The following is a 27,137-nucleotide window of genomic DNA, read 5'->3' as shown; positions in this document are numbered from 1 at the left end:
AATGTTCGCTTTCCAGCCTCACTGTGACTCTAACAGCTCAAGTGCACTGAGGTGACAGGAGCCGTCCTGAGCTAAGAACCCATATTAATTTAAGTCCTCTGACGGGTAAGTGTTCCCAACTTCTGTTATTTTCCCACTGAACATCATGAAGGCCAAGAGCTTACTCTGGATAGCAGGACTGTGTTCATTTACATTTTTCCATACACTTTGGTAAACTAAATCATCTTATGGGGCACGAATGTTTCCTATTCTTCTCATAAGCCCTTCTTCCAGATATCTTTGGATTGTCCTTCCGCCATCTGCAGCTCTGCGAAGTCTTCACAAGATACTTGCAAGTTTGTGGACTCTCCAGCTGCAGGTATGTGGATTTGTAGAAATTAGGAACTGGCAGCCAAATAACGAGCTGCTTAATTCAAATTAATATGGGACATTTAATATGGGACATTTAAGAAGGACACTGTGGTCCTTCTTACCTGCTTAGGGTTGTTTGGCCACATTGCTGAAGTGACGGTAGAAACCACAACTGGAAGAGTTGCCCTCCTATGTCATTCATAAATGGTAGCATAAATGCTGCCTGGTCTAGACTCCAGTCTACAAATTGTGCTCTCTTGCCAGCTTCCTCCTTGCCCACAGTGTACAGCTCCTCCTATCTGCATGTCTTACGTATAACTTTGCTCAGTCCTACATGGCTCTTTCTTTCTCCAGCTGCACCCATGCATTGTTTTCTCAGCTTTCTGCTTTTCAGGACACTTCCTACTTCAAGAATGGAGAACATGTGGCCCTGCAGACACTTTTGGAGCTCCTTTCAGGCCCAGCCCAGCCAGCGTGGCTAATAAGGGGTGATGGGAGTTGAAATCCAATTATAGAACCATAAAAGATGGGCAAAAGCAGAGCTTTTTTCTAAAATAAAAATGTTTAGGGGTACTCTCATTTTCCTACTCATATTGAAATACTGCCCCTCAATGAGGCCAAACTTAGATTCACAAAATGTTTGGGGGGGTGTACCCCTGCACGCCCCCCCCCCCCCGAAAAAAGCACTGGATGAAACACAGTACGCTGCGCCGATGTAGGTCATGGTTGCTGCTTGCCGCTTTCCCTCCCCTTCGTCGTGACCCTTGTTGCCGACACCACCTTTCCTCTTCTCCTCTTGCTGCCTTCCACTTCTTTTCTGCTGCTCCTCCTCTTCCCTCTGCCACTGCCTCCAGTGCAAGGACATCCTTGCAGCATCTTTGCAGCTCAGTATCACACTGCAAGGAAGAGGCCTTTCCTCAGAGCAAGGTATGACAGTTATGGTAGTCACAGAGAGGGTGGTCACCACTGCCATTTTGCTACCACCGTGGCAAACATTGTTGATAGTTTGTCTCTGCTAAACTTTAAAGTTCAACAGAGGGCCAAGTGTCAGTGGTGCCTCAGTCACAATGCCTTGTGCCCTTTCTCTCTGCAGATCAGCTGTTCCTACCATCAGAGCATTACAGTGGTACCTCGTGTTAAGTACTTAATTCGTTCCGGAGGTCCGTACTTAACCTGAAGCTGTTCTTAACCTGAAGCACCACTTTAGCTAATGGGGCCTCCTGCTGCCACCACGCCGCCGGAGCACGATTTCTGTTCTCATCCTGAAGCAAAGTTCTTAACCTGAAGCACTGTTTCTGGGTTAGTGGAGTCTGTAACCTGAAGCGTATGTAACCTGAAGCATATGTAACCCGAGGTACCACTGTATTTGCATTCAGCTTGGCCCTTTTGAGCATTGTAGCTGTTTTTATACATTTTATACATTGACCCCTCTCAAGAGATTTAGTTGTATCTCATGGGTGGTATTCAACTAACTCCTTGCCCTAAGTTGTTTTCTCACAGTGGCTCCAATTTCCTTATCGTGTTCCCCAGAAGACAGCCATTTCTGGATTTCTTCTTCTGCTGGATGCAGAGTAAAAATTGCCAGCCAACTTGAAGATGAAATCCCCAACAATACTGCAATCCTAGCTTTCTGCAGTTTCTCCATTATAGGTTGAAGCTCTGCCGCTGTCCCAGGGTTTCAAAAATAGATCTTAACACGCTGAACTTTCACTTCCTCATGTTTCAGCACGTGGAAATTGTGCAATGTCTTAAGCACAGCTTCTTTAATTGTAAACCTCTTAAATCTTATCACTAGATCTCTCACTTCACTGCTGTTTGGCTCCCTTGGACTGGGGGCCACATAAGCTTGTTCAGTGTCCTGCCAGGTCACTTCTACTGGCAATTTCAAGTCGTGGAACCAGTGCAATATAAATGACGCGGGGCCCTCCCATTCCTCTCTCCAGAAGGCCCAGATCTGAACATAAGATTTTACCCTGCATGTTCTCCTGCTTCTCCAGGCATAATTGTAAGTCTCTAGCTGCCATTTTCAATTTCAGCAGCTAGCTCCTTTCAGAGCATTTTAAGGTAAGCTAGCATTCCCCCTTTGCTGGACTTGGCCCCATCATGCACCATGTCAGCATCTTGGTGACACTGACAGGGCCCATTTATCCTGTTGTTTTAGTTCGGAAAATTGAGGATTTGAAGCTTTCCACTAGAAATATATAAAAAAGAGAAGGGTCAAAGATGCTGAAGAGTATTATTGTTATTGTTATTGTTACTATTGTTGTCATTGTTATTATTATTGTTGTTGTTGTTAAAATGCCTCATGTGTTCAGCCCCAAAAGGCCTTCTTCAGGGGCTTTCCTGCAAAACAATAGGTCCACACGTGAATTAACCATAGTTACATTTTGTTTTATACATGTTTTATTAAATGTGTGGTCCTAACTTTCTGTAAAAGAAAAAATATCTTTAGATATTTAGATATTGTTTGTAAACTTGCATCCATATCAATTAGCATATGCAAATAAGTGTCTTTTTTTTATTTTTACCTTTTTGCTGGTGTTGCATGTCCTCATTTTAGTGGTGTGCTGAGTGGCCACTCTAACTGAAACTTATCTCTGCTCTTTCACTGTTTAACCTGGCAGGCAGAAGGAGCAAGGGGTCTACATTGCAGCTTCCATTCACTTGTCCACCTCTGTGCAGTCCTATAGAAGAGTCACAGTCTTCATAGAGTTGGAAGGGACCACGAGGGTCATCTAGTCCAGCCCCCTGCAGTGCAGGACTCTTTTGCCCGATGTGAGTCTTGAACCCACAACCCTGAGATTAAAAGACTTCTGCTCTACCAACTGAGCTGCCCAGCAGCTAGGATTCAGGAGGTGCACACATCAGCTGTCTAGCTCCCTCCCATGAAGTCTGTCTTCATGGTTAGAATCAGGCAGGCGCGCTGGCAGACAGAAAAGCGTATTGCAAAACAAAAACAAAAAAATCCCAACAACACAGATGCTGCAGAGGCAACAACCTAGTATGGCATTTTGGTGCCTGAGGCAGAAAATCCATAGTGTGCACAGCAATGATCACAAGCAACCGTGCCATGTTTGAAAGAGAAGGGGATGGCAAAGGTTTTTTTCCCAGAGGTGGTGGTAACTGTGGAAGGGATAGCCTCTGTAGCAGACAGCAAATTTAACTGGGCATCAGATTCCAAGGAGAACCCCTGCACCCCATGGTACTCCACAACCAGCCAACTCATAGCTCCATATGCCGCCTCCAAATGTCTCCTGGTCCTTTCGTCTACTTCTTTTAATTTTTGCAATTTATTTTTAATTTCAAGTAACGAAACATAGTCATACAAGGATTACAGAGCTTAGTAGCTGTACAGAAAAGAAAGTAAAATAGCGGCTGGTGGTTGTAGTTTTAGACGTTCCAAGAAAGGCAATCAAATGAAAGTGTCTCTCCATAAGGTTCAAGGAGTTGATGGAGGGTGAAAACTATGTCCAGTTATCTTAACAAAGTCTCTCTCTGATCCTTTCCTAATTGAAAGCTGGTGACAAACTGCTTCTTTGCCCCTCAGCTTAGATATGAGGAATGTCGTGTTCCCAAATGCTCCTGGGTGTTGCATTCTAAAGGCTGCCAGATTCCCAACTATCAGAAAAACATATTAAGCTATTCATGACTACAGCAGTTCTTTTGTTAACGTCCTTGGCCGCTCATCAGCTAGGCGTTCCCCATTATCAAGGATGGCCAAATTCATAACGTTATGAAAGATGAAACTTGAGAACATGAGTGTTTCTCCCTCCTCCCTCTTTTTTATTATTTAAATCTCATAATAATTAAAGGCATGTGGGTGGGTGTGCACTTGTATTTTAAACAGGAGATTTGTGGTTTTTTTGCATATGCATACCAATAACATGCAAACCATTTAAATGTTTGAGATAATAGTCACTTTAGAAGCAAACTCCCTCTGCTGGTCTCTCGAAATAGCACCTATGCTTTCAAGTCATGCCAGGGTGAAGGGAGGTTGCCAGGGCCTGATGAGGTGGAGAAATGGAAGTAGCAGAAAGTTAACTACTGTATTTGTAGACACTGTAGGATGTGTGAGGCTTTGAAAGTCCTGGACCGGCTTCAGAAAATGGGAATTGGGAGCACGGTATTACGGTGGTCCCAATCCTGCCTTCAGAACCAAGTCCAGAGAGTAGCATTGGGAGAGTGCCCCCTGGTGGCTCTTATGGGGTGCTGCAGGGGACTGTCTTATCTCCACTGCTGTTTAATACCATTCCGCATGAAGTCGCTGGGAGTGGTCATTAGGAGTTTGGGGGCAAGGTGCTAATGGTTATTTCTCCTTAATCGTTGAATCGAAAGAGGCTGCTGCGCAGTTCCTGGGCCATTGCCTGGATGCAGCTGTGAAATGGATGAGCTAAAACAAGCTGAGCTTGTATCCTGGCAAGACAGAGGTGCTGGGGGTGAGTAGCACCCGTGTCTGAGAAATTGGTCAGTTGCCTACCCTGGAGGGGGCTGCACTCCCTCTGAAGGAGCAGGTTCACAATTTGGGGGTGCTTCTGCTCCAGCTTGGTCACAGGAGGCTCTGTGGCTAGATGTTCCTTTGACCAGCTGCGACTGATTCAACAGCAACAGTCGTTCCTGGACTGGGAAAGCCTTGCCACAGTAGTTCATGAATTTTCAGTGCTGTGGATTTACTGCAATGTACTCTATGTGGGGTTTCCCTCTTGCTTGATCCGGAAACTGCGGTTAGTACAAAATGCTGCAGCATGATTGCTGGCAGGAGTGAGGCCTTGTCAGCATATAACACCTGTGCTCAGAGATCTGCACTGGCTGCCGAGCCAAGTTTAAGGTGTCACTGTTAGGATATAAAGCCCTTAAGAACTGGGGACCAGTTTATGTATGAGATCACCTTACCCTCCATGTGCCTCCTCGGCCATTTCGATTGGCGAAACTGGCACTACATAATAGGTGCCACATAATACCTGTTCTGTATTTGTAAGTACTCAGTCATTTAGTGTGGCAGCGCATACACTTTGGAACTCCCTGCCTCTTGAGATCAAGAGATATCTTCATTGCACTCTTTTTGGTGCCTGCCAGAAACATTCTTGTTTAGGCAAGCCCACCCTGATGCTTAGGAAGTAATTTTAATCTGTTTTAGTATTTTAACATCTGTATGTTTTAAAATAGGGTTGAAATTTTACTGTTTTATCTTTTGTAAACTGCTTTGAATGGGGTTTTTTTACAATCAAGCAGCATATAAATGTTATGAAACAAACAAACAAAGGCTTTGCAGAAGTGGCTATTAAGGAGGGCTTTGGGGGACAGAAATGGTTTGGCTAGGTGCAAATAGGGAGGAATTCTTTTCTCTGATGTTTCCAAAAGGACAATAGTCATTTCTTGGCTTTCTTTCTCCTAACAGGAGCCAAAACTACCGCAGTCATGGCGGAACTTCAACGTCTTCCCTCCTTGAAACGAGTGGCCGTTTCTGGGGGCACTCATGGGAATGAGATGTCGGGAGTTTACCTGGCCAAGCACTGGCTCAGGGACCCCTCTGAGTTGCAACGCGGCACCTTCCAAGCTACGCCCTTCCTGGGCAACCCACGGGCAGTTGAGCAATGTGTGCGCTACATTGGGAGGGATCTTAATCGGGCTTTCCTCAATGAATTTCTCACGTGAGTCTATGACCCTGTGTGCTGCTCTGCAGAGCTTCCCTAGGAAAGGCAAGAGTTATGCCACTCCTGCTACTGGGGAAGGGAAAACTCTTTGACTTGCATTCCTCTCAGCTAGGTCTGAGGATGTGGTGGAGTGCTAAATCATCACTCAAGACTGGATTTCGCTGCATAAGGCTGGGATGGGGAACTTTTGGCTCTCTAGATGTTTCTGAACTACAACTCCTCTCATCCCAGGCCATTGGCCAGGCTTGCGGGAGTTGTAGTTCAGAAACATCTGGAAGACCTCCATGGGAAAATGTCATCTCACCTTCAGTCCTGGTTGAAGTCCCTCTTTTGGCCCAGAAATCTGCCAATTTGCCTTCACCTTTGTTTTGCTCATCTGTTTCTTAGCTCCAAGGACTCTGACATAGACCACTATGAAGTTCAACGTGCTCAGGAGATCGACCAGAGTTTTGGGCCCAGGGGTTCATCTCAGGCCTATGACTTTATGTTTGACCTACATAACACCACAGCCAACATGGGCGCCTGCCTTTTTGTGGCCACTGAGCACTGCCTGTTGCCCATGCACATGTGTCACTACATTCAGGTAAGCCCATGATCCTGGGATCTCCTGAAAATCTCATTTCTCCAGCTTTTTCAGGGAAGTAAAGCTGAAGTTTCCCCTTAAAAGCTACTTCTGTTCTTTTCTCCACAGAAGCATTATTCAATGGGACCCTGCACCATCTTCCTTTATCAGAAGCCAGGAGAGGAGACTCTTTACCTCACTTCAGTGGCCAAAGCTGGAATAGGTAGGGAGTGATAATCAGCCTGGGCATTCCTGATGGCAGAGAACTATCCGTTCTAGGTCAACTTTCACAGGAGGGGCAGGGCCACTCACCTGTCAGTCATCGCATGTCATGATGCAGGGAGGGGGTCTGCTTTGCCAGTGCATTCAGCAACCAGCAGGACTGAACTCTCTGCTCTTCAGCTGTCCATGCGCCCATTCTCAGCAGGGGACTGAAGTGAGCTGATTGGCAGATGAATGTGGTTTGGGGGAAATTGCTTCCTGGCCAAATTGGACACCCCCACCACCAAGCAGGCCAAGACTGTACTGTGAACCAGAGGTTCCTCACTTCTGTTTTAGGGGGTGCCTGTCTTTTGAAGGGGAGGACCCAGATGGAATAGATTTATCTAGGTTTCGGGTGATGGGCCTTAAATATGCAACAGCTAACTCAGTTATACTTCATATGCCCCAGTCTCCCATTGTGCTCAGGTCTTAAATGCCAGTTTTTCTCACCTACATGAGTTGTTCTAGTTGTCATGCCCTTCAAGGGCTACTAAATGTTTTTGGTTCTTGGCATGGCACAGTGGGCCATATTGAGATACCTATTTACCTACTCACTCATGAGGTGTTTTTTAAATAAATAAATAAATAAATAAATAATTGTGTATCATGCTCCCCAGAGGAGCTCAGGGCAGGAGACATGTTTTCCCTCCCCTTTACACTCACAATAACCCTGGGAGGAAGAATAAGCTAAGAGGCAGTGAGTGGTCCAAGACCACCCAATACGTTTTGTGGGTGAGGGGGGGGGATTTAAACCCAGGCTACCGTCCTCCAAATCCAACACTCTCAACAACTATGCTATACCACACTGTTTCTGATACTGAGCAGGGCTAGGGTGGAAATGTGTTTCATATAGGTGTACTAACAGCAGGTGTTTGACCCAAAGGTAATGGCATGCTGTGCTTAAAAAGTTACCAGAGCAAGGGAGTGAAATGCACAGGATCAGACCACCACTGTGCCAGTTATGCAAAAGGCTTTCGGGAAGCTCATGCTTTACGTAAGATAGGCAGAGGGACTCTGCTGGGATAATTCCATAATCACTTCTCTGTTATTCCCCTGCAGCATTAGAGCTGGGTCCTCAGCCCCAAGGAGTGGCGCGAGCGGACTGCCTTGCTCAGATGAGATCCATCATGGCCTGTGCTCTGGACTTCATTGAGCTTTTTAACAAAGGTAACCTATCCCATCATTCCTTGTTCTGTACTGATTCTTGGGATTTGGAGCTGGGCTAAATCAGAGGTGGGAACTCCTTTCACCCTCAGGGACTGCATTCCCTCACGAGGAGCCTCCTCCTGGGAGGCCTTGTGACAGTGGTGCCCAGGCCTAGAGACAAAAGTGGGTGGGGTAGAGCCAGTGGCAAAATGGGCGGAGCCATGGGTGAGACTCTTCCCTTTGTACAGTAGGTGCCATTCCAGCCATGCAAAGTTCAGAGGTTTTGACAAACACACTCCTCTTCGACTTCCATCCGGCCAAGTGAGAGGCATTGTTGCTGCTGAAGGGCAAATTCCAGCCAGGCAAAAGCACCTGATGAAATCTCAGAGCAGGGCCTGTGTGGTCTAGGGAAGGGTTGTGGTCTGGGAAGAGGCATGAGGGCCCCTAGGAAGCCACATTTGGCCTCCACCCTTGAGCTAAATGGGTGTGACTGGCATGGGTCCAAGAGCTTTTCGTTTGCCTTGATGTTTTCCCTGGGAAACCCTCTGTTTATTCCTGAATCGGAACAAATGTCAGTAGGGTTTTCTGCAAATTGACGCTTGTTCTAATTCAGCAGTAAACAGCGAGTTTTCCCAGAGAAAGTGACAGGACCAAAAAACCCACAAACCCTCTTGAAGGACAAAGGAAAGTGTGAGTGAGCCCTTAGATAGTTGGCGTTGCCTTTTTAGTTTTAGTGGTGAATGTTGACAGTCTTTCCCCTCCTACACACACATTTTTCTCTTGTGAGTATATAGACAGAAGTAGATAATGTGTGTCTGGCCTACCAAACAACCACCATACATTACTCAGAAATCATTCTGAGGATATAATTCATGTTTTATGATATATGCTTCTAGAGCAGTGTTTCCCAACCTTTTTTGGGCAAAGGCACACTTGTGTCATGAAAAAAATCTTGAGGCACACCACCATGCCAGAAGGGGAAAGGTCACTTTTTACTTATGTAAAAAAATAAAAATAAAATAGTAACAGCATAGAAGGTAATGGTAGATGACTGTTAGGGTCTCCCCCCAAATGCAGAATTCTATTAATATCTTCCTTAGCGAGCCGCGTTAACCCCTGTAATGCTTTCTATAGAGTAAGCATAGGGGACACTGGGGGATGTGGAACCAAGGGGGCAGTGGGCCAAAAGAGTTCGGGATCTACTGCTTTAAACAGAAATAAGAGCCAGTGGGTTCTTCCTTTTTTAAAGTATCGTTTCAGCGGGGACAGCAGTCCGGATTTCCAAAAGGCGGCGCTTTTTTGCGTCTGAGCAAAGAAGAGAGAGAGGGGAAAAAAGAGAGAGAGATTGATTTGTGGCTGCGCAAAGGGGGGAGGAGCCCAGGAGTAAAAGTAGGAAGGACGAAGGGAGGGGAAAGGAAAGTTAATAGAAGGAAAGGCGGGTGGGAGAGAAAGAGAAAGAAAGAGGGAAGGAAGGGGGGAAGAGAAGTGGAAAGGAGGGAGACCGAGGCGGGGGAGAAGCGTCTGGAGAGTTGCTCCGAAGTTTGGGGGGCTGCGGGGGTGGGCGCGCGTCCCAGGAGGCGGAGGCCAGCCCGGGCTGGGAGCCGCGCCGCGGCCCGGGGGCGGTAGGCGGACTGCGGCTCCTAGGATGTGGAAAGGGGACGGCGGCGCAGGGGGAGGAGACCCGCACGGCTAGGGCAGCGCGCAGGGGGAGGGGAGCGGGCCGGAGGCGGGCGAGGGGGGCCGCGATCCTGCGCGCCGCGAACATGGCCTCCTTCCCCGCGGGCCCCGCCGAGCCCCCCGGCCGGGGAGAGCGGCGCGCCCCCGCCGCCGGAGGAGAGCAGAGGCAGGAGGAGGAGGACGAAGGCGCTGCCGAGGAGGCGCGCCAACTTCTGCCAACTTCGGCGCCCGCCCCGTCGCCGCAGGCTCCTCCCGGCCGAGAGCCAGAGGACGGCGGCGGAGCAGGAGGAGGAGGATTGGGTTTGGCGACGGCTGCTGCGTCCTCTCCAAGCGCGGGGCTGGCCTCCGCCGCGCCCGATCCTCCGCGCTCGCCCGCTTCTCGGCGGAGCAGGTCTCGTGCGGGTGCGAGGCGCTGCTGCAGGCGGGCGACCCCGGCCGGCTGGGCCGCTTCCTGGGCTCGCTGCCGCCCGACGCCGAGGCGACGTGCGACTCGCCCGCCTCCCTCCCACGGCACACCAGGCAACGTCTCGCGGCACAGTAGTGTGCCGCGGAACACCGGTTGGGAAACACTGTTCTAGAGTGGTCCACTGTGTGATTTATGATATTCCATCTATTAGAGAGCTCTGTTGTTTTTTTTAAATGAATTTTGGCACGAAGCCTTGACCAACGATCAGGTGCCACTCGCTGACGTACAGCCCCATAGTGATTGTGGCTCAGGAGTGGGGTGGGGACCCCACATTTTCTTCTGCCCTAATGGACCATTGGCCATTAAGTGAGGCATTCTCCCTTTCTATGGTCTGCTTGTCTTTCCATCTCCTCTTGTCAGGCACATTGTTCCCAGCCTTTGAGATTGAAGCATACAAGGTGGTTGAACGTGTGGACTTTCCCCGCTATCCTGATGGTGAGATCTCTGCTGTGATACACCCCAATCTGCAGGTGAGTATGGAGGAAAAAGGAAAGAAGGGGGGAGCAGACTCCTCCCCCCCGTGTGTGTGTGTGTGTGTGTGTGTGTGTGTGTGTGTGTGTAAAAAATGTAATCTGTATGTATCTTTGTAGCAGCTGCTGCTGCTTCTCCTACACCAGGTATGGCCAAACTTGGCCCTCCAGATCTTGTTGGCCTACAACTCCCATCATCCCTAGCTAACAGGACCAGTGGTCAGGGATGATGGGAATTGTAGTCCCAAAACATCTGGAGGGCCGAGTTTGGCCATGCCTGTCCTACACAATGTCTTAAAGGACTAGGCTCCTACACCTTAAAAAAGTGTGTAGAAATGAGAATGTTGGTAGGTGTTACAAAAGAAAGGAAACTTGTAGCTGCCAAAATTCTTTCCCATGCACAATTGTTGTAAGTGTCTTAGCTGTCACTTTCTACTACATCTTATCACCCATCACCCTGCAGGCAGCAGTGTGGGAAAACCCTTGCTGCATCTATTCCAGCTTCTGTGAGAGTTGCTCTTGCCACTCCCGGGCAGAGAAGATGTAGGAATGCTTGCTCCAGGTGATGCTTCTGACTGTTCTGCCTTTAGCTTATAATCAAATCCTCTTTCTTTAGGATAAAGATTTCCAGCCCCTGAAGCCTGGGGACCCCATTTTCCAGACGCTCAGTGGAGATGTGATTCTGTATGAGGGTGACAGCATCACCTACCCAGCCTTCATCAATGAGGCAGCCTACTATGAGAAGAAAGTGGCCTTCGTCAAGATGGAGAAACGCACATTCGCCCAACCTGCACTGCAGAAGGAGCTTTAAATAAGTTACGTTTAACCCCGGGAACAAACCAGACATCACCAGAAGCCAGTTCAAATGAATACATTTTATATCATCTAAGAAGCTTCTGTAGTGTACCTCGCCTAGGCACCGTATTTTTGCACAAAAAATAAAGAGTCCTTGTTTAATTTCATAGTTTATTACTGGAGACAGCTCTATCTTGTGCTTATAGGATACGATAACATCATTCTCTAAAACAGTAGTTCATTGCCTTTTCATCCAAAGAATTTGCACTGGGCTGGTCCCCCTGCAGGTTTTCTAGATTGCCTTTTAATATCTGTGGGATGAAACTGTTCTGTTGGAGTGGATCACTGTGTTCTAATATGGTTAGAGTTAGCATGAATACAAGGTGTGAGTCTAGATTCAAATCCTGTGATCTATTCAGGACTGCCTGAGCCATTTTAGCTCAGGCTCAGCTGCCCTACCCCCCAAATGTCCTTCTTCATGAGGGTGGCCACAAAAATAAAAGGATGTTTATTTGCATAATCCAATTTTACTTGTATCATTGCAAATTTTGAAAATGTTCATAATTGATAATTTAAATGAAAGTGCAATGCATCTCACTATACTGGGAAAGACTGTGACCAGGTGACTTGTGTGCCAGCTCAGTCTCCTGCCCCGTGCTGTGAATGGGAAACTTCAAGGATCCAGTTCTCTCATATACAAGGCTCCTGCCCTTCCTTCTTATGGTTCTTTATCTTTAAAATGGACTTGGACTGGATTGCCCTTCAGTTAGAGATGACCTTCCAATTAGAGGACTGTCCCCTGTAAGGTAAAGCAGGTGGCCACCCTTTCCCTCTCAGTGGTGACACTGTTGGGAATGATCAATGAGATAATGGCAGTGTTATCTGATGGGTGTGTGGGAGGAGGGAAGAAGGATTCTCTCTCACTTCTAAAATAGATACATAATCTTATGAATGAAAGGTTCCCCAGAGCTCACAGTCTTACGATTATGGGTGCCTAATTGTTAACGGTATTGGATCTGCCCCACTGCTTGTTGCATACAATGCTGCCTTTCCATCTTTTCCCCAATATGCTACCTAAGAGGTTATCCCATACTCAGTTGGGCCATCTAGTCAAGACCCAGCACTGTCTTCTCTGCCTGGTGGTAACTCTCTGGGGTTTTATTCAGTGGGGCTTTACTAACCTTCCTGCAGCTACCCTACCTCTTGGCTCAAAACTCTGGTGATGCAGACTGGGAACTTTAGAACGTGGGATATTTGCTCCAACACTGAACTATGCTCTACAAACCCTTTTATTTTGCAGTACCGGCTCCTGCCAGCTCTTGGCATAGGAGAGAGAAAGGACTTGAACTGTGGCTTAAACTGTTGCACTACAAAAAAATACAAAGTTGAGGCTTCAGCAAGGTAGTCCTTGAGGAGCGCTTCACATCTTGTGGAAATACATAGCAATGGGCTGGTTCTTCCAGTTTGCTACTGGCTAGGCCTGAGTTTTGTTGTATTGATTTAACAAGACAGTGCACACGCACCACCAGTAATGTAGCCTAGTGGGGACGGACAGAAGCACACTAAAGTTCATTTCTTCCCATTCTATCTGCAAACAGGCCTTTCATTCATGTCTTTGTTTTGCCCCGGAGATATATGGATACCACCATTCAAGTTCAGGAGAATACTGACATCCCAAGGGAGAGTGGAATATGAAATTTTGCTCTGCTAAACTTCCTGATTTTAGTGGGAATCGCCAGGAATTCTGGGCTCATGGATGAAGCCCAAAACTGAATGTATTTTGCTTTGATATTATCTGTTATAGTGTTTTGCTTTTAACTGAGATTTTGTATACCAGACAGACAGACAGATATTAGATTGGTTTGTGATATAGAAATGAAAGAATAACATAGAAAAATACTGTGCAGAAAGCTTGGATACAGGAAGATCACCCAAAGCTTCAGATCTGATCCATAGTTAGGAACGATCTTCCATATCCAGAGGAGAGAGGAGGCCTCTTCAGGAGCCCAGCTGCAGGATAGCTCCCCTGGGTCAGAGTTTCCCCCCTGAGATATCTTGCACCATGTGAAGGTGGAGTCAGCTGGTAGTTGGGTGTGCATGGGTTTTCACTGAAGGACCCAGAATTGGAGGAGATACTGCAGCCTTCTGTGGGTGTTGCCCCACTATCTCCAGGAGGTGAAGAGACATCAAGGGGCAGCCAGCTCCCTCTGGCTATCAGGGGGAAAGGGCAGTAATTCTGGAAGTAAGAAAACACTCACTTCCCCTTTGGATCTTGTTACCTGCTTGACAGCATCATCACAAACTCTGAAACAGGTGGGAAGAAGAGAATCAGTCCCCGAGATAGCCACTGTTTGCACCCTCTGCATCCCCCATGTCATACACATGATGTTAGCCACAACCCACAGCTATTCTGTATCTACCCCCCCCCAACCCCTGTCGCATTTAGAGAAGACGGTTAATAGGGAAGGTGCTCTGTTCTCTTACCATCAAAGTCCACTCTTCCATCCCCATTGAGGTCCATGTCCTGCAGGATCTCATCCACTTCCTGGCCATTGAGTTGCTCCCCCAGGAGTACAGTCACGGCCTGGCGCAGCTCTGCCCCACTGATCGCTCCATCCCCATCTGTGTCAAACTTCAGAAAGAAGGGCACATGCACAATGTTACCTCCAGCTCAGACACTTCGGTTTCCTTCCTCCTCAAATCCCCCAAGATCCTCCTCTTTTCATGCTTACCCCCATGATCCCCAATCCTGGTCACCCCACTCCACTGCGGCTTCTCTATCCTAAGCTGGCAAGCATTTACTAGTAGCTTTGATCCCCTTCACACATCCACCTGCAGCAGCAAAGGAGTTGTTTCCCTGTGGTATCATGCCCTTCAGGAGTGTGTGCGGTGTTGTGTAAATGAATGAATGAATGAATGAACAAATGAAGTATCCATCTAGTGAGAGACAGTTGCAGGTGTCTTTTTCATTCATCTAGTATTTTACCTCCTCATGTAGTGCCAAAGGCCATTGGCTCCACTCCTTCATGCATACATAGTGTGCAATTGCCCCAGAGAGAAGCAGCTGTCTCTCATCACTGTGGGTATGTGGGTGTGAGAAGCAAGTTCATATATCATTTACATTTGTCGGGTCTAACATGGCTGTTTGCAGCCCTACCAGGGTAAGGTTGTTTTGGCTTATTTTAGAAGCCGCTCCTTGTTCCATAGCATCAAGAGAAACCTATCAGGCACCTCTTGTCTCGGTTCATCTTATGTGCACATAGCAGCTCAATGAAGAGACATCACAGACACCAGCACCAAGACAGGAGATATGCTTTTGAACACATGTTAGCCATATCTAAGACGTACTACTTGCCCCCTAGGAGCTTGCACAACACAGAAACACGTTCTCCTGCATAGGCTGAAATGTTCCACCCGCCAAGAATTTTTGTTATTCACACAGACAGCCGCCAGAGGGCAATGTATTAATACTTCATCTAATTAATTCCCTTTATTTGGCTATAGTAAGATCCATCATGGGCAGCCAACCGTTCTTCCAACTGTCATCTCTAATTCTGTGGAGCCAGTAGGACTACCAAGCACTCCAACCAAAATAAGCCAAGATTATGGTTGATACGTTTTACAAACTAATGCGGCAAACACAGAGCTATTCTGCACACACAGAGCACTATCCAAGACCCTGAAAAGGCTGGAAGAACTTTCATATTTATTTCTGAAATGTATATGCCATATTGCTAGCCCTGCGGGATCTTCAAAAAGCTTGCAGTTTAAAAACAACAATGAAAAATATATTATCTAGTGCAGGCTTCCTTAACCTCGGCCCTCCAGATGTTTTTGGCCTACAACTCCCATGATCCCTAGCTAGCAGGGACCAGTGGTCAGGGATGATGGGAATTGTAGTCTCAAAACATCTGGAGGGCCAAGGTTGAGGAAGTCTGATCTAGTGCTAGTAAATTACCTTGTTTTGTGGATTGCTGAGAATCAGTTACTTTTTTGACCCATAATAATTGATAAACAATATAACTTGATTCCAGTAGTAAGAGGATAGGGTAACTATGAATGTCTTAGCCCAGATGTAAGGAGCCTTTGGCCCTCCAGGCACTGCTGAACTACAACTCTCATCAGCCACAGAAAGCACAGCCAACGGCCAAGGATATTGGAAAATGTAGTTCTACAACATCCTGGAGGGCCAGGATGATTCCCTGGCTAGTTGCCACCCACATTTCTAGCCTGAACCTACATACTTCGGTGTGTCTTACAATTCATCAGGGAAGAATCCCTTACAATGTCAGGGCTTATGGAAATATAATGTGCAGTTGTATCTAAAGCATTACATGGAATATGGTTTGAGGAATATCACAATTCCCTGCTTCCCTCCCGCTGATTGGCTTCCCATCATACCTCACGGAAGGCAATTTTCAGCTCCCTCACGCCCACCATGTGAGCAGTCTCCTCACGCAACTTTGGGCCCATCATCTCTACGAAGTCCTCAAAGTCTACACGGCCTCCCACTATGAGGAAAGAGAAGGAGAGTAAAAGTCAGCTTCCCAAGGACTGGGCAGAGAAGCTAGCGGCACTTTTTATGGAATGACTGCAGCACACTCAGTAACACAAATGGAACCTGCAGCATAATATTGCAGCATGGAGAGTTCCTGTTCATTGTTCTAGTCAGTCCACCATGCCCTTCTTTTGCATAATTCTCTATCCCAGGGCTGTCCAACATGCGGCCTGAGGCATCAAGCTCTTTTTTGGCGGCCCTCAGCAACATTTGACAACACACACCCAGCCCCACCACAGCCCTTTGTGCTACCTTCCCAAAGCCAGGTAAGAGAGGTGCTGGGCTTTGGGAAAGAGGTATGAGAGTTCTGACAAGGTCCTAGCACCACCCTACCTCCTTCCCAAGGCCAAGTTAGCCCTTTCCCAGCTTTGGGAAGGAGGTGGGAGGACTCTAGTACTCTGCCAGAGCCTCATTTAATTTATCAGCTTTGGGAAGGCAGCATGAGGGCTGGGAAGGGGCGTCAAATTTTGGCCTCACTCCCCTCTTCTGCATGACAAGGCAGTGAATGGCCTGCAGGTTCCATGTGGAAGTACTCTTGCTACCCAATTGGTATGAAAAGTTGGACCTCCCTGCTCTATCCCATTCCCAGCTGATTTACTGCTCCCCCCTCACCCAACAGTCATACTTCATTATGTGGCTACTGAGCATGTTCAGTCCTCATTGGTATTCCCTCGCCGCCACCCCCACATTTTTTGTACTTCCACAAGCCTTGAGGTTCTACCAGATCTGCTGATACCACCTCCATTTAGTGCATGGACAGTTCTGTTTTGGGTATGTAAGCAGCAGCACTCACAGCTGAACGCTGGAAATAGAGAGGACGAGTTACTTTCTCAGGAGTAAAATATTATGGTGGTGAGGAAAGGAGAGCAGAGCACTGGTGTTTTGCATTTAACGCAAGCAACAATGAACCAGCTTATCTACAGCCTGAGTCTGATCATATTGTTCAAAAGCAAGGAGGCTGCTTGTTTATTTAGTTATGGTAAATATATATTGCAGAACATTCATTAGAATTTTAGCTGCTGGTACACTGCCTGTCAGCTTTGTGTACCATTTGACATATCACAGACTGCAGCTGGTAAGATTCATTTTGAACAGCTAAATATGCTAATATTTTATAAGGTAAGTATGGATCCACAATATATGTTCACTAGGGATGGAGAGAATTCGGTTCTATTCATTTCTCATTTTTCCATTCTTAAATTCTGTTTCCACATTTTTGCAGCATATATATATATATGAACGTCTCTTAATAAACACATTTCTGTATGCAATTCTGACCGATGTACACATTTTTTGGAAGCAATGTCCCCTGCTATAATAAATTTGGCATGCTATTTTCCCAAATACATTCATTTTTATGCACACATTCCCATAGCATGTGCATTTTTGTAAACATTATTTGGCTGGAAAACTGCAGTGCGAGTTCCAAAGAGCAGCTGCGTTTTGGTTTGTGTATTGTTTCGGTCAGTGCAAATGTAGTAGATTCGTCTTTAAATGAAAACTGAATGAAAATTATCCTGCATCCTTGGTGCTCACCTATGCACCTTTATATCATGTGTAATGGAGAAGATGTATCCATTCTCCATTGGCCGATCAGAACTTCTAGAGACTCTGGGGGAGGAGCTGTAAAATGTCTGCTGCTGCTGCTTCTTTTTTTAAAATTGTCCCTAAAGACAATTCTGAATATCAGAAAGTCTACCCCTGGTAATAGGAACCACTGAAACTGCAATTCTGGGAAGGCATCACATTGAGCCGCATGAAATGGAAGTCCATCAGTGTATCTGAAGAAGTGTGCATGCACATGAAAGCTCATACCAAGAACTAACTTAGTTGGTCTTTAAGGTGCTACTGGAAGGAATTTTTTTTGTTTTGCAATTCTGGGGTGAGGGCATTCAGCCAGAAGCCTTCGGACTGTAAGGAACAAGGCAGCACTTCCTGAAGCAGATTTTGGGTACATATGCCCACCTACACCCCGCAACTCACTGCGCATTTTGATGTGTTGGGAGATCTCAATCAGCTCCATCTCGGTGGGCATGTAGCCCATAGTTCTCATGCACTCTCCCAGGTCCTTGTAACTGATGTAGCCATCCTGGTCAGTGTCAAACTCCTTGAAGGCATCTAGCAGTTCTGCAAGGAAAGTCCCAAAGACATTTCATAGAAGTGAGACAATGATACCTGCCTTGACCTCCTCTCTCCTCACCTTGGGGACACAGGAAGACCATGCAGTCATGGAGGAGACAAGAGGACACCAGAAAGAACAAACTTGCCCTCAGGGGTTGCTCTAGTTATGAAACTTCAAAGGGTTGCTGGATGTCTCTCACACTAATAAAGGCAAGTTGCTTTTGAAGAAATTTAATGCACAGCTTTTGTGTTTGTGATAAGCACTGCAAAAAATGAAATTGCTGTGTGGGACTATAATGGCCATTTAGGCACCGGTGTCCTGTTTTCCAACTCTTGATGTTTTTAATTATGAAATGTGACGATGTGACCAGACAACAGTGATTATGCCATGGTCCTAGTAAGTCCCTTGTTGACATTACTTATTTTGCCTAACTAATGGATAGTTCGTAATTAGTGGCAACTCTAAATTAAATTGCCAAGTGGGAATGTCCCACATCTTTTTGTGCCAACCCAGAACTGCTGTCTCATGCACTGACCCCAGAATCACGACAGCTAGGAAAAGGACGCCATGCATGGTAGTGGAAAAAACTATTACAGGTGTAATGGTGATGGAAAAGATTGGGGAACAGTCAGATCCTTGGCAGGCGGAATAAAGAGAATCAAGTAATCTGGTTGAGGGATTAAAACAGTCATTTAGTGAGCAAACATTTTGCTACATTTGCTTTGCAGAATTGAGATAGCAAATGGGTGATGGAGTGAAGGTAAAAATGACTGTTTTATTGATCTTCTTAATTTGAAGGGCCTTTGTGCAGCATAGGCCCAGTTTGCATATATTGCTAAAGGACCCATTAGTCCTTGGCTTGTCTGATCATTCAAACACTGCCCAGTGGCTTAACTGTGGTTTATTCACTCCCAACAAAACACAATATGAAGCCATGGTTTGTTGTTGGCTTATGATTCTTGGTTTGTGTTTTAACAGTTTGTGTTTTAATTCCCCACCCCAGAGATGTTCATTAAGTTACAAAGTCATGCGGCAAGAGCAGCTAGAAACCAAACCAAACTTTGGAGAAACAAGCCGTGGTTTGTTTAATCGTTTGTAGGGCAATTTGGGTTAGCTCATGGGTTTGTAGTGTTGGTGTGCCAAATAATTCATAGCAATTTTATTTTCGTATCTTCATGTTGTACATGTGATTTTTCCTCCCCAGCATTTTGAATGAAATGTGGGAAATTGCTCTCTCTTTTGCTCTGATTAAAAATATGCATTTGGCATCACTTCCAAACTAGGATGCTGAGGAACTATCCCTGGGATATTTGGGGAAAGTGACGGGATCTGTGCACTGGCCTTTTATTGTGTCTGCTGTAGTGAAAAACAGCATACTGCATTTCCCCTCTCCTGTGCCCCATGAAGTTTGGACTCCAATTCCCCAGCACCTTCTCTCAACAATGCCAACTCACCATCCAGCTCCACTGGTGACAGCTCCCTCTCCTGGCAAAAAGGGAGACAAAAAACAAGGAGAGTAGAGAGTTAGAGCCCAAGTCTCTTGCAAACTGCTTCTATTTACTGTGTCTAGAAGTGAGCCATCATGAGCAGAGTTAAGCGGGTGGATGAAATATCAGAACAGGGAACTCCTACAAGACATTTGTCTGTTTCTTTTTTTCTAAGCTACCTTATCTTCATAGCAATGGAGCTGCATTTCCTCTTAGAGGAAAATATTTATTTTAGGGTTGTCAGACGTCTGGAATTTTCCAGACATACCAGGTATTCAGCCCTCTTAAACAGCGTCCAGGTGGAAATCACTGAAATGTCCAGGAAAATGTATGGCAGCCCAGACGTATGGCAGCCCATGTCGGTAGTGATGATTTTGGTGATTTCCATAAAAAATAGATCAAAAACTCATTTTTTTGTGTTGAGTTCCTGCAATAAAAGCTCAACCACTTTGGTGAAAAAAGAAAAGCTAAACAACTTTGCCAACAACTTTTGTGTCCAGATTTTCACTTTTTTCAAATATGGCAACCCTGTACTTGGATAGGCTGCCGAGACTCAAAGACTAGTATCAGCAATTTGCAGTGCAATCCGTTCTATGTCCCCTCATGCATAAGCCCTACTGAATTCATTAGGGTTTACTCACATGTAGGGTTAGGATTGCAGTCTAACTTCTGGGTTGTATGTCTCTAGCTGTGGACCATCAATGGCAGGATTCTGACCAGGTTGTCAGCTGTCTTTTTTTAAAAAAAGGACTTTTCATATATTCTCCAATGTTTTGATTTATGTAAGTAAAAGCTGCCTAGTCTGGCACTATGCAGTTCCCCTTTCAAGCATTTCAGGAAATACCCATCTATTTCCAACCACGCTCAAAATATACTTACATGACTTAACCATACTTTATGTAATACATCTGATTATTAATATGTGCAGTGCAGCATTTTTTTTCCATGACCTAATGTATTTGTCCTGGAATCTGTTTGCTTTTTGTATTCCAGTTATTAAATTCCAGATTGGATCTGTGCAGCCCAGTCTTACATGTGTTTACCCAGAAGTAAGATTTAATTAAGTTCAGTTGGTCTTGCTGCTAAGTTAGGGCACATAATATGTCCCAGTAAATATCACCTCTTCCTCAAAGACAATCCTTCATGTGATTACAGTTCTGTCAGGTATGTCCTCCTAGTGGCGCAGCAATAAAATTGCCAGCACATTTGCAAAGCTCCAGTCCTGTTGCAAAGGTAAGCAACTGCGTCTTGAGATTCCTGCAGTGGGTTTGGACTAAATGACTCTCAGGATCCCTCACAACTCTACAATTCTATTATTCTATGCAGGAAATAGTTGTAATTCACAGTGCAGCAGCAACATGTATTCAGTCAAATGTACATTTTATGCAGTCAAACAAAGATTTTAAAACAAAAAAATTCCTTCCAGTAGCACCTTAAAGACCAACTAAGTTAGTTCTTGGTATGAGCTTTCGTGTGCATGCACACTTCAGATTTTAAAAAGTTTCCAAATAACAAAAACAAAAGTGTTTTACTCAGCTTTACACGTACTGTATACAGCAATCTTCTTCAGTAAGTTTCTTATTGAACTACCCTCCAAATTGTTTCATTTTCACTTTCTCCCATACTGTATCAAGATTTATATCTTACTGACTGAATGATGTTTGGATATAATTTCGTTCTCAAAGCTCACCATTATTATTACCCAGAGTTTTATGGGGGGGGGGGGATATCCGTAGCAACTGAAATGTGGACCACCTTGCCTTTTCAACAATTTATCAGGAAAAAAAATCATAAGAAATTAAGGCTAGTATACATGATTACCTGGGCATTACAAAGTGAACAATTTTGTCCAAAATAAATAGATTCTCTGTATCTAGTGCTTTCCCCCCTAAAAAATAAAATAAAAAATATTTAGGGGTACTCTCATTTCCCTACTCATGTTGAAATACTGCCCCTCAATGAGGCCAAACTTAGATTCACAAAATGTTTAGGGGTATGCATACCCCCCAGAAAAAAAGCACTGGCTGTATCTAAATATGATGGGTCCCTATTGTATCAGCAGGGTTGTTGATAGCTCTCACTGAGCCAACCGGCCTACATCAGTCAATATATATTCAGTCTATGTCAGTCAATATATTCTTAGCGTATTTATTCCTTAAATAATAAACTCCAATGGTGAGCGCCAACAGGAATGGAGCCAAAACATAGCCACTGAAAGAACAAGAGGGAGGTATCAGCATGTATGGTTGGGGGAAACTCCAACGCATACAGGAGTATGGGGGGAGCCTTAAAGGGCAAGGAACCCCCAAAACAGTCCAGTGAGAACTGATCATGCTCAGTGCAGAATTCTGAATGTCAGCTTGGGAAGGAAAACTAGAAAAATGGGGAAATGCAATATGAGTATTCTGCACGACTGACTGGCTGGATCTTGAACAGGAACATACATTTTAGGGCCCCTCTATAATTGTGGATATCACAAATGTTCTGGTTTATTTTTGTCCTGTTTTTATCGTGCTATAGCCCCTCCAGACGACAACAACGTGGTAGCATTGGGAAAGCATCAAGGAGCAACTAAAAGCAGAATAAACCCATATCTGATGCACTATCACTGTGTTAAGAACGTTATGCAGAATGCATTTGCTGTGAAACGCCCAGTGCACACTGCAGCATTTTGTTACAGGACCTGCCTATCTTTACTGCTAAGCAAATATTTCCCTGTCAGTGTCCTCTGAGAAGTCCCCACCCCCACCCCGTCCTTCGGAAGGCAGCTCATTAGCACGGTGGGAAGATTGCATAATAAACTGAGGCTCAGAACAACCCTCCCCACCTCCACCCCACTGAGAAATCGCTTCCCAAATTAACCTGCTGAAGGTTGGATTAAATGGATTGGAGGTCAAGAGCAGATCACTGACTCACCAGATCCTTTCTCTGCCATCCCTGTGTGAATAGAAGAAGGCTGCTAGCACAGGGAGGTTGACTAAAAGCTAGTACTGGTGGTGCTGCTGCTATTAGGGACCTGACTGCCTGTGTCCCCATGGGACCCCTCAACCCACTCCCAACCAGAAGCGAGCCTTGGGAAACCCCCAAGGGCTAGGCTACAGTTCCTTCAGCCCTTCTCCCCACCTATCTCAAGGGCTAATGGGATTTCCTGCCCTCCCAGCAGGGCATCCTCAGTCTCCAGCTATTTATATGAACTAATCAAGTTGGGGTCAGGATGTTGCAGAGGGCTAGTTATAATCTTCACAGGCCTTCCGCCACCCCTCTTGCTTGCTGTGTCCAAGTGGATCTGCTCTGTTCTGGTTCCTCAAGCCCACTCAGCCTCTGCGCTAAAGACTAGCTTTTGCATCTGCAAGGAAACCATTGTCAGGAAATAAGCACCCCGGAGCTATCCAAAGCTGTACAAATCAATGACCCCTACATCAGGGCAAGGTAATGGTAGAGAATAAGGCTGGTGCCATCCAGATGTTTCAGACTGTTAGCCTCAGCCAGCACAGCTGTGCTCCAATCAGCCCCAGCATCATACAACCTTGCAGGCTGGGGCTGATGATAGCTGCTGTTGTTGTTGTTGTTGTTAAACAAATGTATAGATCACTTGTATAGATGGCATATAGCTATCTAAGCGGTAAAACTGGAATAAAACACAGGAACACAAACTCTAAGAACAATAAAATAAATTCAGCAAACTCTAAAACAATAACACAATCAATGCAAACTTTAAAAACAGTGAAAACATTTCACCCAATATAAATTACTGGGTTACCCTCTGGGAAAGGTAAACAGAAATGTCTTCAGTAGGTGCCTAAACATCATAATGCCAGTTGCCTGTCTGATTTCAGCTGGCAATTAATTCCCAAGAGCTGCAGCTACAGCACTCAAAACCCAGTTTCTAGCATGGACTAAGCACATCTCTGGAGCATACAGTCCTCTCGGCAGTGTCCTGTCTGAGCAGCTCAGTTACCAGGCAGGAATATAGTGTGCAAGGTAGTCCCTTAGATATCCTGATCCCAAGTTGTTTAGGGCTTTTAATGCTGGAAGTGAAACATCTGGGGGGCGCCAGCTTGGAAAAGGCTGGAATAAGGCATACAGATGCAACAGTATTACAGAGTTGTAATGCAGGCAGATTAGGCTACATTTGCCCATATACCCCAGTATTGTCCACTTTGACTGGCAGCATCCCACCCCACAGTCTTTTTAACCAGATATTCTGAGCTTGGTGCCTTCTGTAGGCAAAGCAGGAGTTCTGTCAGTAGCTCAAAATATCTATCTATCTGTGTGTGTGTGTGTGTGTGTGTGTGTGTGTGCGCGCGCGCGCGCGCAGAAAAAGCACACATCTCAGTTTCCCAGTAGGAATATACTGCTTTGGAAAATTCAGCATGCAAGCTGCCATCCTAATAAACTGCCATCCCTGCTCTCCAGGCATTCCATCCATGCCTTACTGCCAGTAATATACCCTCTTCTTCAGTGAAGATATCACACTTAAACACTCTGCCGAACAACTAACTTCCATTAATGCGATGCTAGGCTGTGGAGAAATGTCATGTAACTTGGGTAGCAGCAGGGCCGGATTTAGGTTTGATGAGCCCCTAAGCTACTGAAGGTAATGGGGCCCTTTATATAGCAGACGGGGCCCATTACTTACATCATAGGAGCCTACACAACACAAACCACTGTTGCTGTATGTATTTGTTTTTTATCTTATATTTTGGAAATGTACATCTAGTTGTTTCTTTCCTTTAATTTTTTTGGGGCCCCCAAGAGAGTGGGGCCCTAAGCTATAGCTTGTTTAGCTTATATGTAAATCCAGCACTGGGTAACAGGGCTGCTCACAAAGTGCACTCCCCATGATGCTCTGCTCAAGCAAACCATTGTCTTTCCAGGGTCAAAATCTGAGGGGGAACCTGGCTCTGCAAGTTTGCAGTGGAAAACCAGCAACGCACAACAAAGATTGGCTAGTGCTTGCGAGGTCACAAAACCAGCCTGCCCACTTTCCCTGGATCAGTTTTGTAATTCTTTTCACAACTTTTCTCAACAAGTAAACAAGATGGCAAACAGTTCAACGGCTGAATACATGACATCCTAAAGAAACACAATTAACAATGGGACAACACATTAGAAGCACAATGGGAGAGGTGGCAAAGCTAACTATTGTAGCAGTATACTGTAACTAGCTGGCCACTATGCCCATCACTGACACTACAAAGGTGGGAGGAAGCCCCATTCATTTCACTCCCACCCCAGGAGATCATTCTGTTGCCACTCCTGTGCTCATGTTACATGTGGACACCACCTCAGCTTTGAGCCAACACTGAATGGGCTACCTGCCCCCACCCAGCAACTCTGCACAATACGTTGTTTGTACTTCATCGCCATTTATCCTAGACCACTTTCCGCATTTTCCTTCCTGAGCCCACTCAGCCCTTACTGCTCCACTTTCCTAGTTCCCTTTTCTGCATTCCCCATGTGGGACCTGCAACAAAATGCAGGGGTCACACTTCCAGGCACGTTCGTGCCCACCTCCCTATTTGATTCCACGCCCTCTCAACCAGCATCCCATGCCTACTGAATCTGCTCGGTCCTCATTTGACTGTTATGGGGTGTCCCCTTAATATTCTTTAATTTCCCCCCTACTTCTGCAAACCCTGGGTTTCTCCCGAGCCTGCCGATACCACCTTCATGTGCGTGGATGGCTCCATTTTGGCTACACAAAGATCTCCTTGGAGCATGAGTTTGCCACTGATGTCCAGGACGCATCGCCTCTCAGCCCCGCTTCTCCCTTCTGCATCCCCTTCTGCTACAGACAGCAACTCACCTTGCCAAAGACAGTGTTGAGGAAAGGGGAGTAGGTCTTAATGGCAGCTGCATGGGGGTCAGCCTGATGCTTTTTGCTGTGTTTGCGCCCGTGGCCGGAGTTGGATCTTTGCCTGGATTCAGAGCCAGGGCTTCTGCTGCCCTTGGGCTCGCTTTCTTCCTTGGGGGGCTGCTCGCCTTCCTGCGCTTTGCCCTTGGCCGGGCCCTCTGCCTCTCCGGACTGCTTGCGTTGCATGGGACAGGTGTCTCTCTCGGAGGTAGGCACCCTGTGAAGACTGAGAATGGGGGGGGGGGGCTTAAGAAGAAGCCAAGAAATCCTCTTATACTCCACCTCCAGGGAGGAGCAGGGTGGGGTGGGGAAGCCAATTAGTGAGGATTATTGTAGAGATGGCAGGGCTGGCTTCCAACCCCTTTGTCCCATGGACAAAGCCATCTCCAAGCTCTCCCATCTATAGCTGCCAAGTGGCAGAGCATGTGTTGATGTTTTTCCAGGCACATTGCCTTGAGCATGAGCTAGCCGTCTCCAGTTAAGCTCTCCCAAGCAGCGGAAATGAGGACATCAGTGGCCAAAAGGAGACAAGGAATTAGGTCCCAGAGGTGCTGCCTTTCCGGGGTTGCAACAGTGGTATAAAGTCACCACGAGACCGTGGTTGTAATGTACCTGCTCATCACGCCCATAGCACTTGCAGTCCTTCCCAACTTTTCTGTACCTTTAGCTCCACATAGTGGCTGATTTTCCAACTCTGGACATAAAACACCACACCATAGGATACTATGCATGATTATTCACAAGCCAGTCCCACTGAATTCAGTATAACTCATGCCCTAGTCTGCATAAATGCAGCCAGGGTCTTCCTGGAAACAACACTCACTTTGGGGGGATGGAAGCCAGGGTAGTCTCATTAGCCTCAAGAAAACAAGAATATGATATATGCAAAAGGTGATTCCTCCAAGCACTGCGCTGAAATTATTGACAACTCTTGGCAACACACACCCTTTAGAACAGGGACGTTTAACAAGTTGATCGCAAATTATCGGTCGATCGGGGCGTGTCAAAGCTTTTTTTATAGTGGGAGTAGATTGCAGTCTCTTGGAAGTTGGATGTGCCTGCTTTAGAACTGGATTTAACAGGCGGCTCAGGGTATATGAAAACAAAGCAGGGAATATGTTCTATGTAGTTGGATTACATTATATGTGTGGTGTAACAACACGTCAGCTTTCAATTTACACACAACTCGATCTCAATTACGTTTATTGCTTTATTGTTAAATGAACAAGGTCATCTCAAAGATCACAAACAACAGAAGATAGAACAGGTAAAATCAAAAGAGGTGAAACCACTTTCAGCAGAGGGAAGATAATGAAAGATAGTACATACAAATGCCTTTCAACAAAGCAAATCTCCTACATTTCTGAGCCGTCAAAAGCTTTGCAACTTTCCGTGTAACCTTTTCCCTCCTGGTGATGAACTCTTTTAAATAGGCCATTCCTGTTTTGCATCATTTTCTCATCAAATTTCCATCTAGGCAGAACATGGTATACTGAGCGAGCTCCACAAATACACATTAGGTAATCTACTGCAATTTTATGGTAATAGCCCTAGCCATAATGGGGAAGCTTCCTGATTCTGGGAAGGCCTTATGTAAAAAAGTGAAATGTTTGATTAAATAACTAAATATGGAATAAATCCAATTGAACACAGGGGGGCTTACTTCTGAGATGTTTGCAATGCATCTCTCTTGCATGTGTTACTTTAATAAGTTGAATGTAACAAAAATATAGA

General features: G+C 45.9%; 2 protein-coding genes across 15 annotated transcripts; one reads left to right on the top strand and one right to left on the bottom strand.

Annotated features, from left to right (window-relative positions):
• Window positions 1-11,541, top strand: ACY3 (aminoacylase 3). Of its 14 annotated transcripts, XM_077933492.1 has the most exons (11): window positions 4-105; window positions 262-358; window positions 2,147-2,415; window positions 2,976-3,126; window positions 4,687-4,787; window positions 5,747-5,999; window positions 6,390-6,585; window positions 6,670-6,787; window positions 7,885-7,992; window positions 10,475-10,584; window positions 11,201-11,541. In XM_077933492.1, exons 5-11 carry the CDS (start codon window positions 4,733-4,735, stop codon window positions 11,393-11,395), a joined length of 1,035 nt encoding a protein of 344 aa, XP_077789618.1. In that variant the 5' UTR covers window positions 4-105; window positions 262-358; window positions 2,147-2,415; window positions 2,976-3,126; window positions 4,687-4,732; the 3' UTR covers window positions 11,396-11,541. The 14 variants fall into 14 exon arrangements, with proteins under 14 accessions (XP_028595934.2, XP_077789618.1, XP_077789622.1 ...); XM_077933496.1 differs by lacking the exon at window positions 2,147-2,415; XM_077933508.1 differs by lacking the exon at window positions 2,147-2,415 and having other exon boundaries at window positions 10-105; window positions 274-358.
• On the bottom strand, window positions 11,445-25,976 carry LOC114602196 (calcium-binding protein 2-like). The gene is made up of 6 exons (XM_028740121.2): window positions 25,356-25,976; window positions 19,514-19,544; window positions 17,921-18,064; window positions 15,781-15,890; window positions 13,864-14,011; window positions 11,445-13,683 (listed from the first exon to the last, which is right to left on the bottom strand). The coding sequence occupies exons 1-6, from the start codon at window positions 25,587-25,589 to the stop codon at window positions 13,655-13,657; spliced, it is 696 nt and encodes a 231-aa protein (XP_028595954.1). The 5' UTR covers window positions 25,590-25,976; the 3' UTR covers window positions 11,445-13,654.
• Window positions 25,977-27,137: the final 1,161 nt, after the last annotated feature.

This window comes from Podarcis muralis, chromosome 1 (assembly GCF_964188315.1).
Source record: "Podarcis muralis chromosome 1, rPodMur119.hap1.1, whole genome shotgun sequence".
In the NCBI taxonomy this organism is placed as follows: domain Eukaryota; kingdom Metazoa; phylum Chordata; class Lepidosauria; order Squamata; family Lacertidae; genus Podarcis; species Podarcis muralis.
Note: the sequence above shows the minus strand (reverse complement) of the source record. Positions and strands in the feature narration are given on the sequence as shown.

Bases quoted from the DNA above. Each gene is read 5' to 3' on its own strand.
- ACY3 (XM_077933503.1), top strand. From the start codon at position 4,733: ATGGATGAGCTAAAACAAGCTGAGCTTGTATCCTGGCAAGACAGAGGT. The intron at 6,000-6,389 runs GTGAGTCTATGA...TCTGTTTCTTAG, and splicing joins TTCCTCAATGAATTTCTCAC to CTCCAAGGACTCTGACATAG. The intron at 7,993-10,474 runs GTAACCTATCCC...TCCTCTTGTCAG, and splicing joins CATTGAGCTTTTTAACAAAG to GCACATTGTTCCCAGCCTTT.
- LOC114602196 (XM_028740121.2), bottom strand. From the start codon at position 25,589: ATGCAACGCAAGCAGTCCGGAGAGGCAGAGGGCCCGGCCAAGGGCAAA. The intron at 19,545-25,355 runs GTGAGTTGCTGT...CCTTTTTGCCAG, and splicing joins TCAACACTGTCTTTGGCAAG to GAGAGGGAGCTGTCACCAGT. The intron at 18,065-19,513 runs GTGAGTTGGCAT...CTTTCCTTGCAG, and splicing joins GTCACCAGTGGAGCTGGATG to AACTGCTAGATGCCTTCAAG.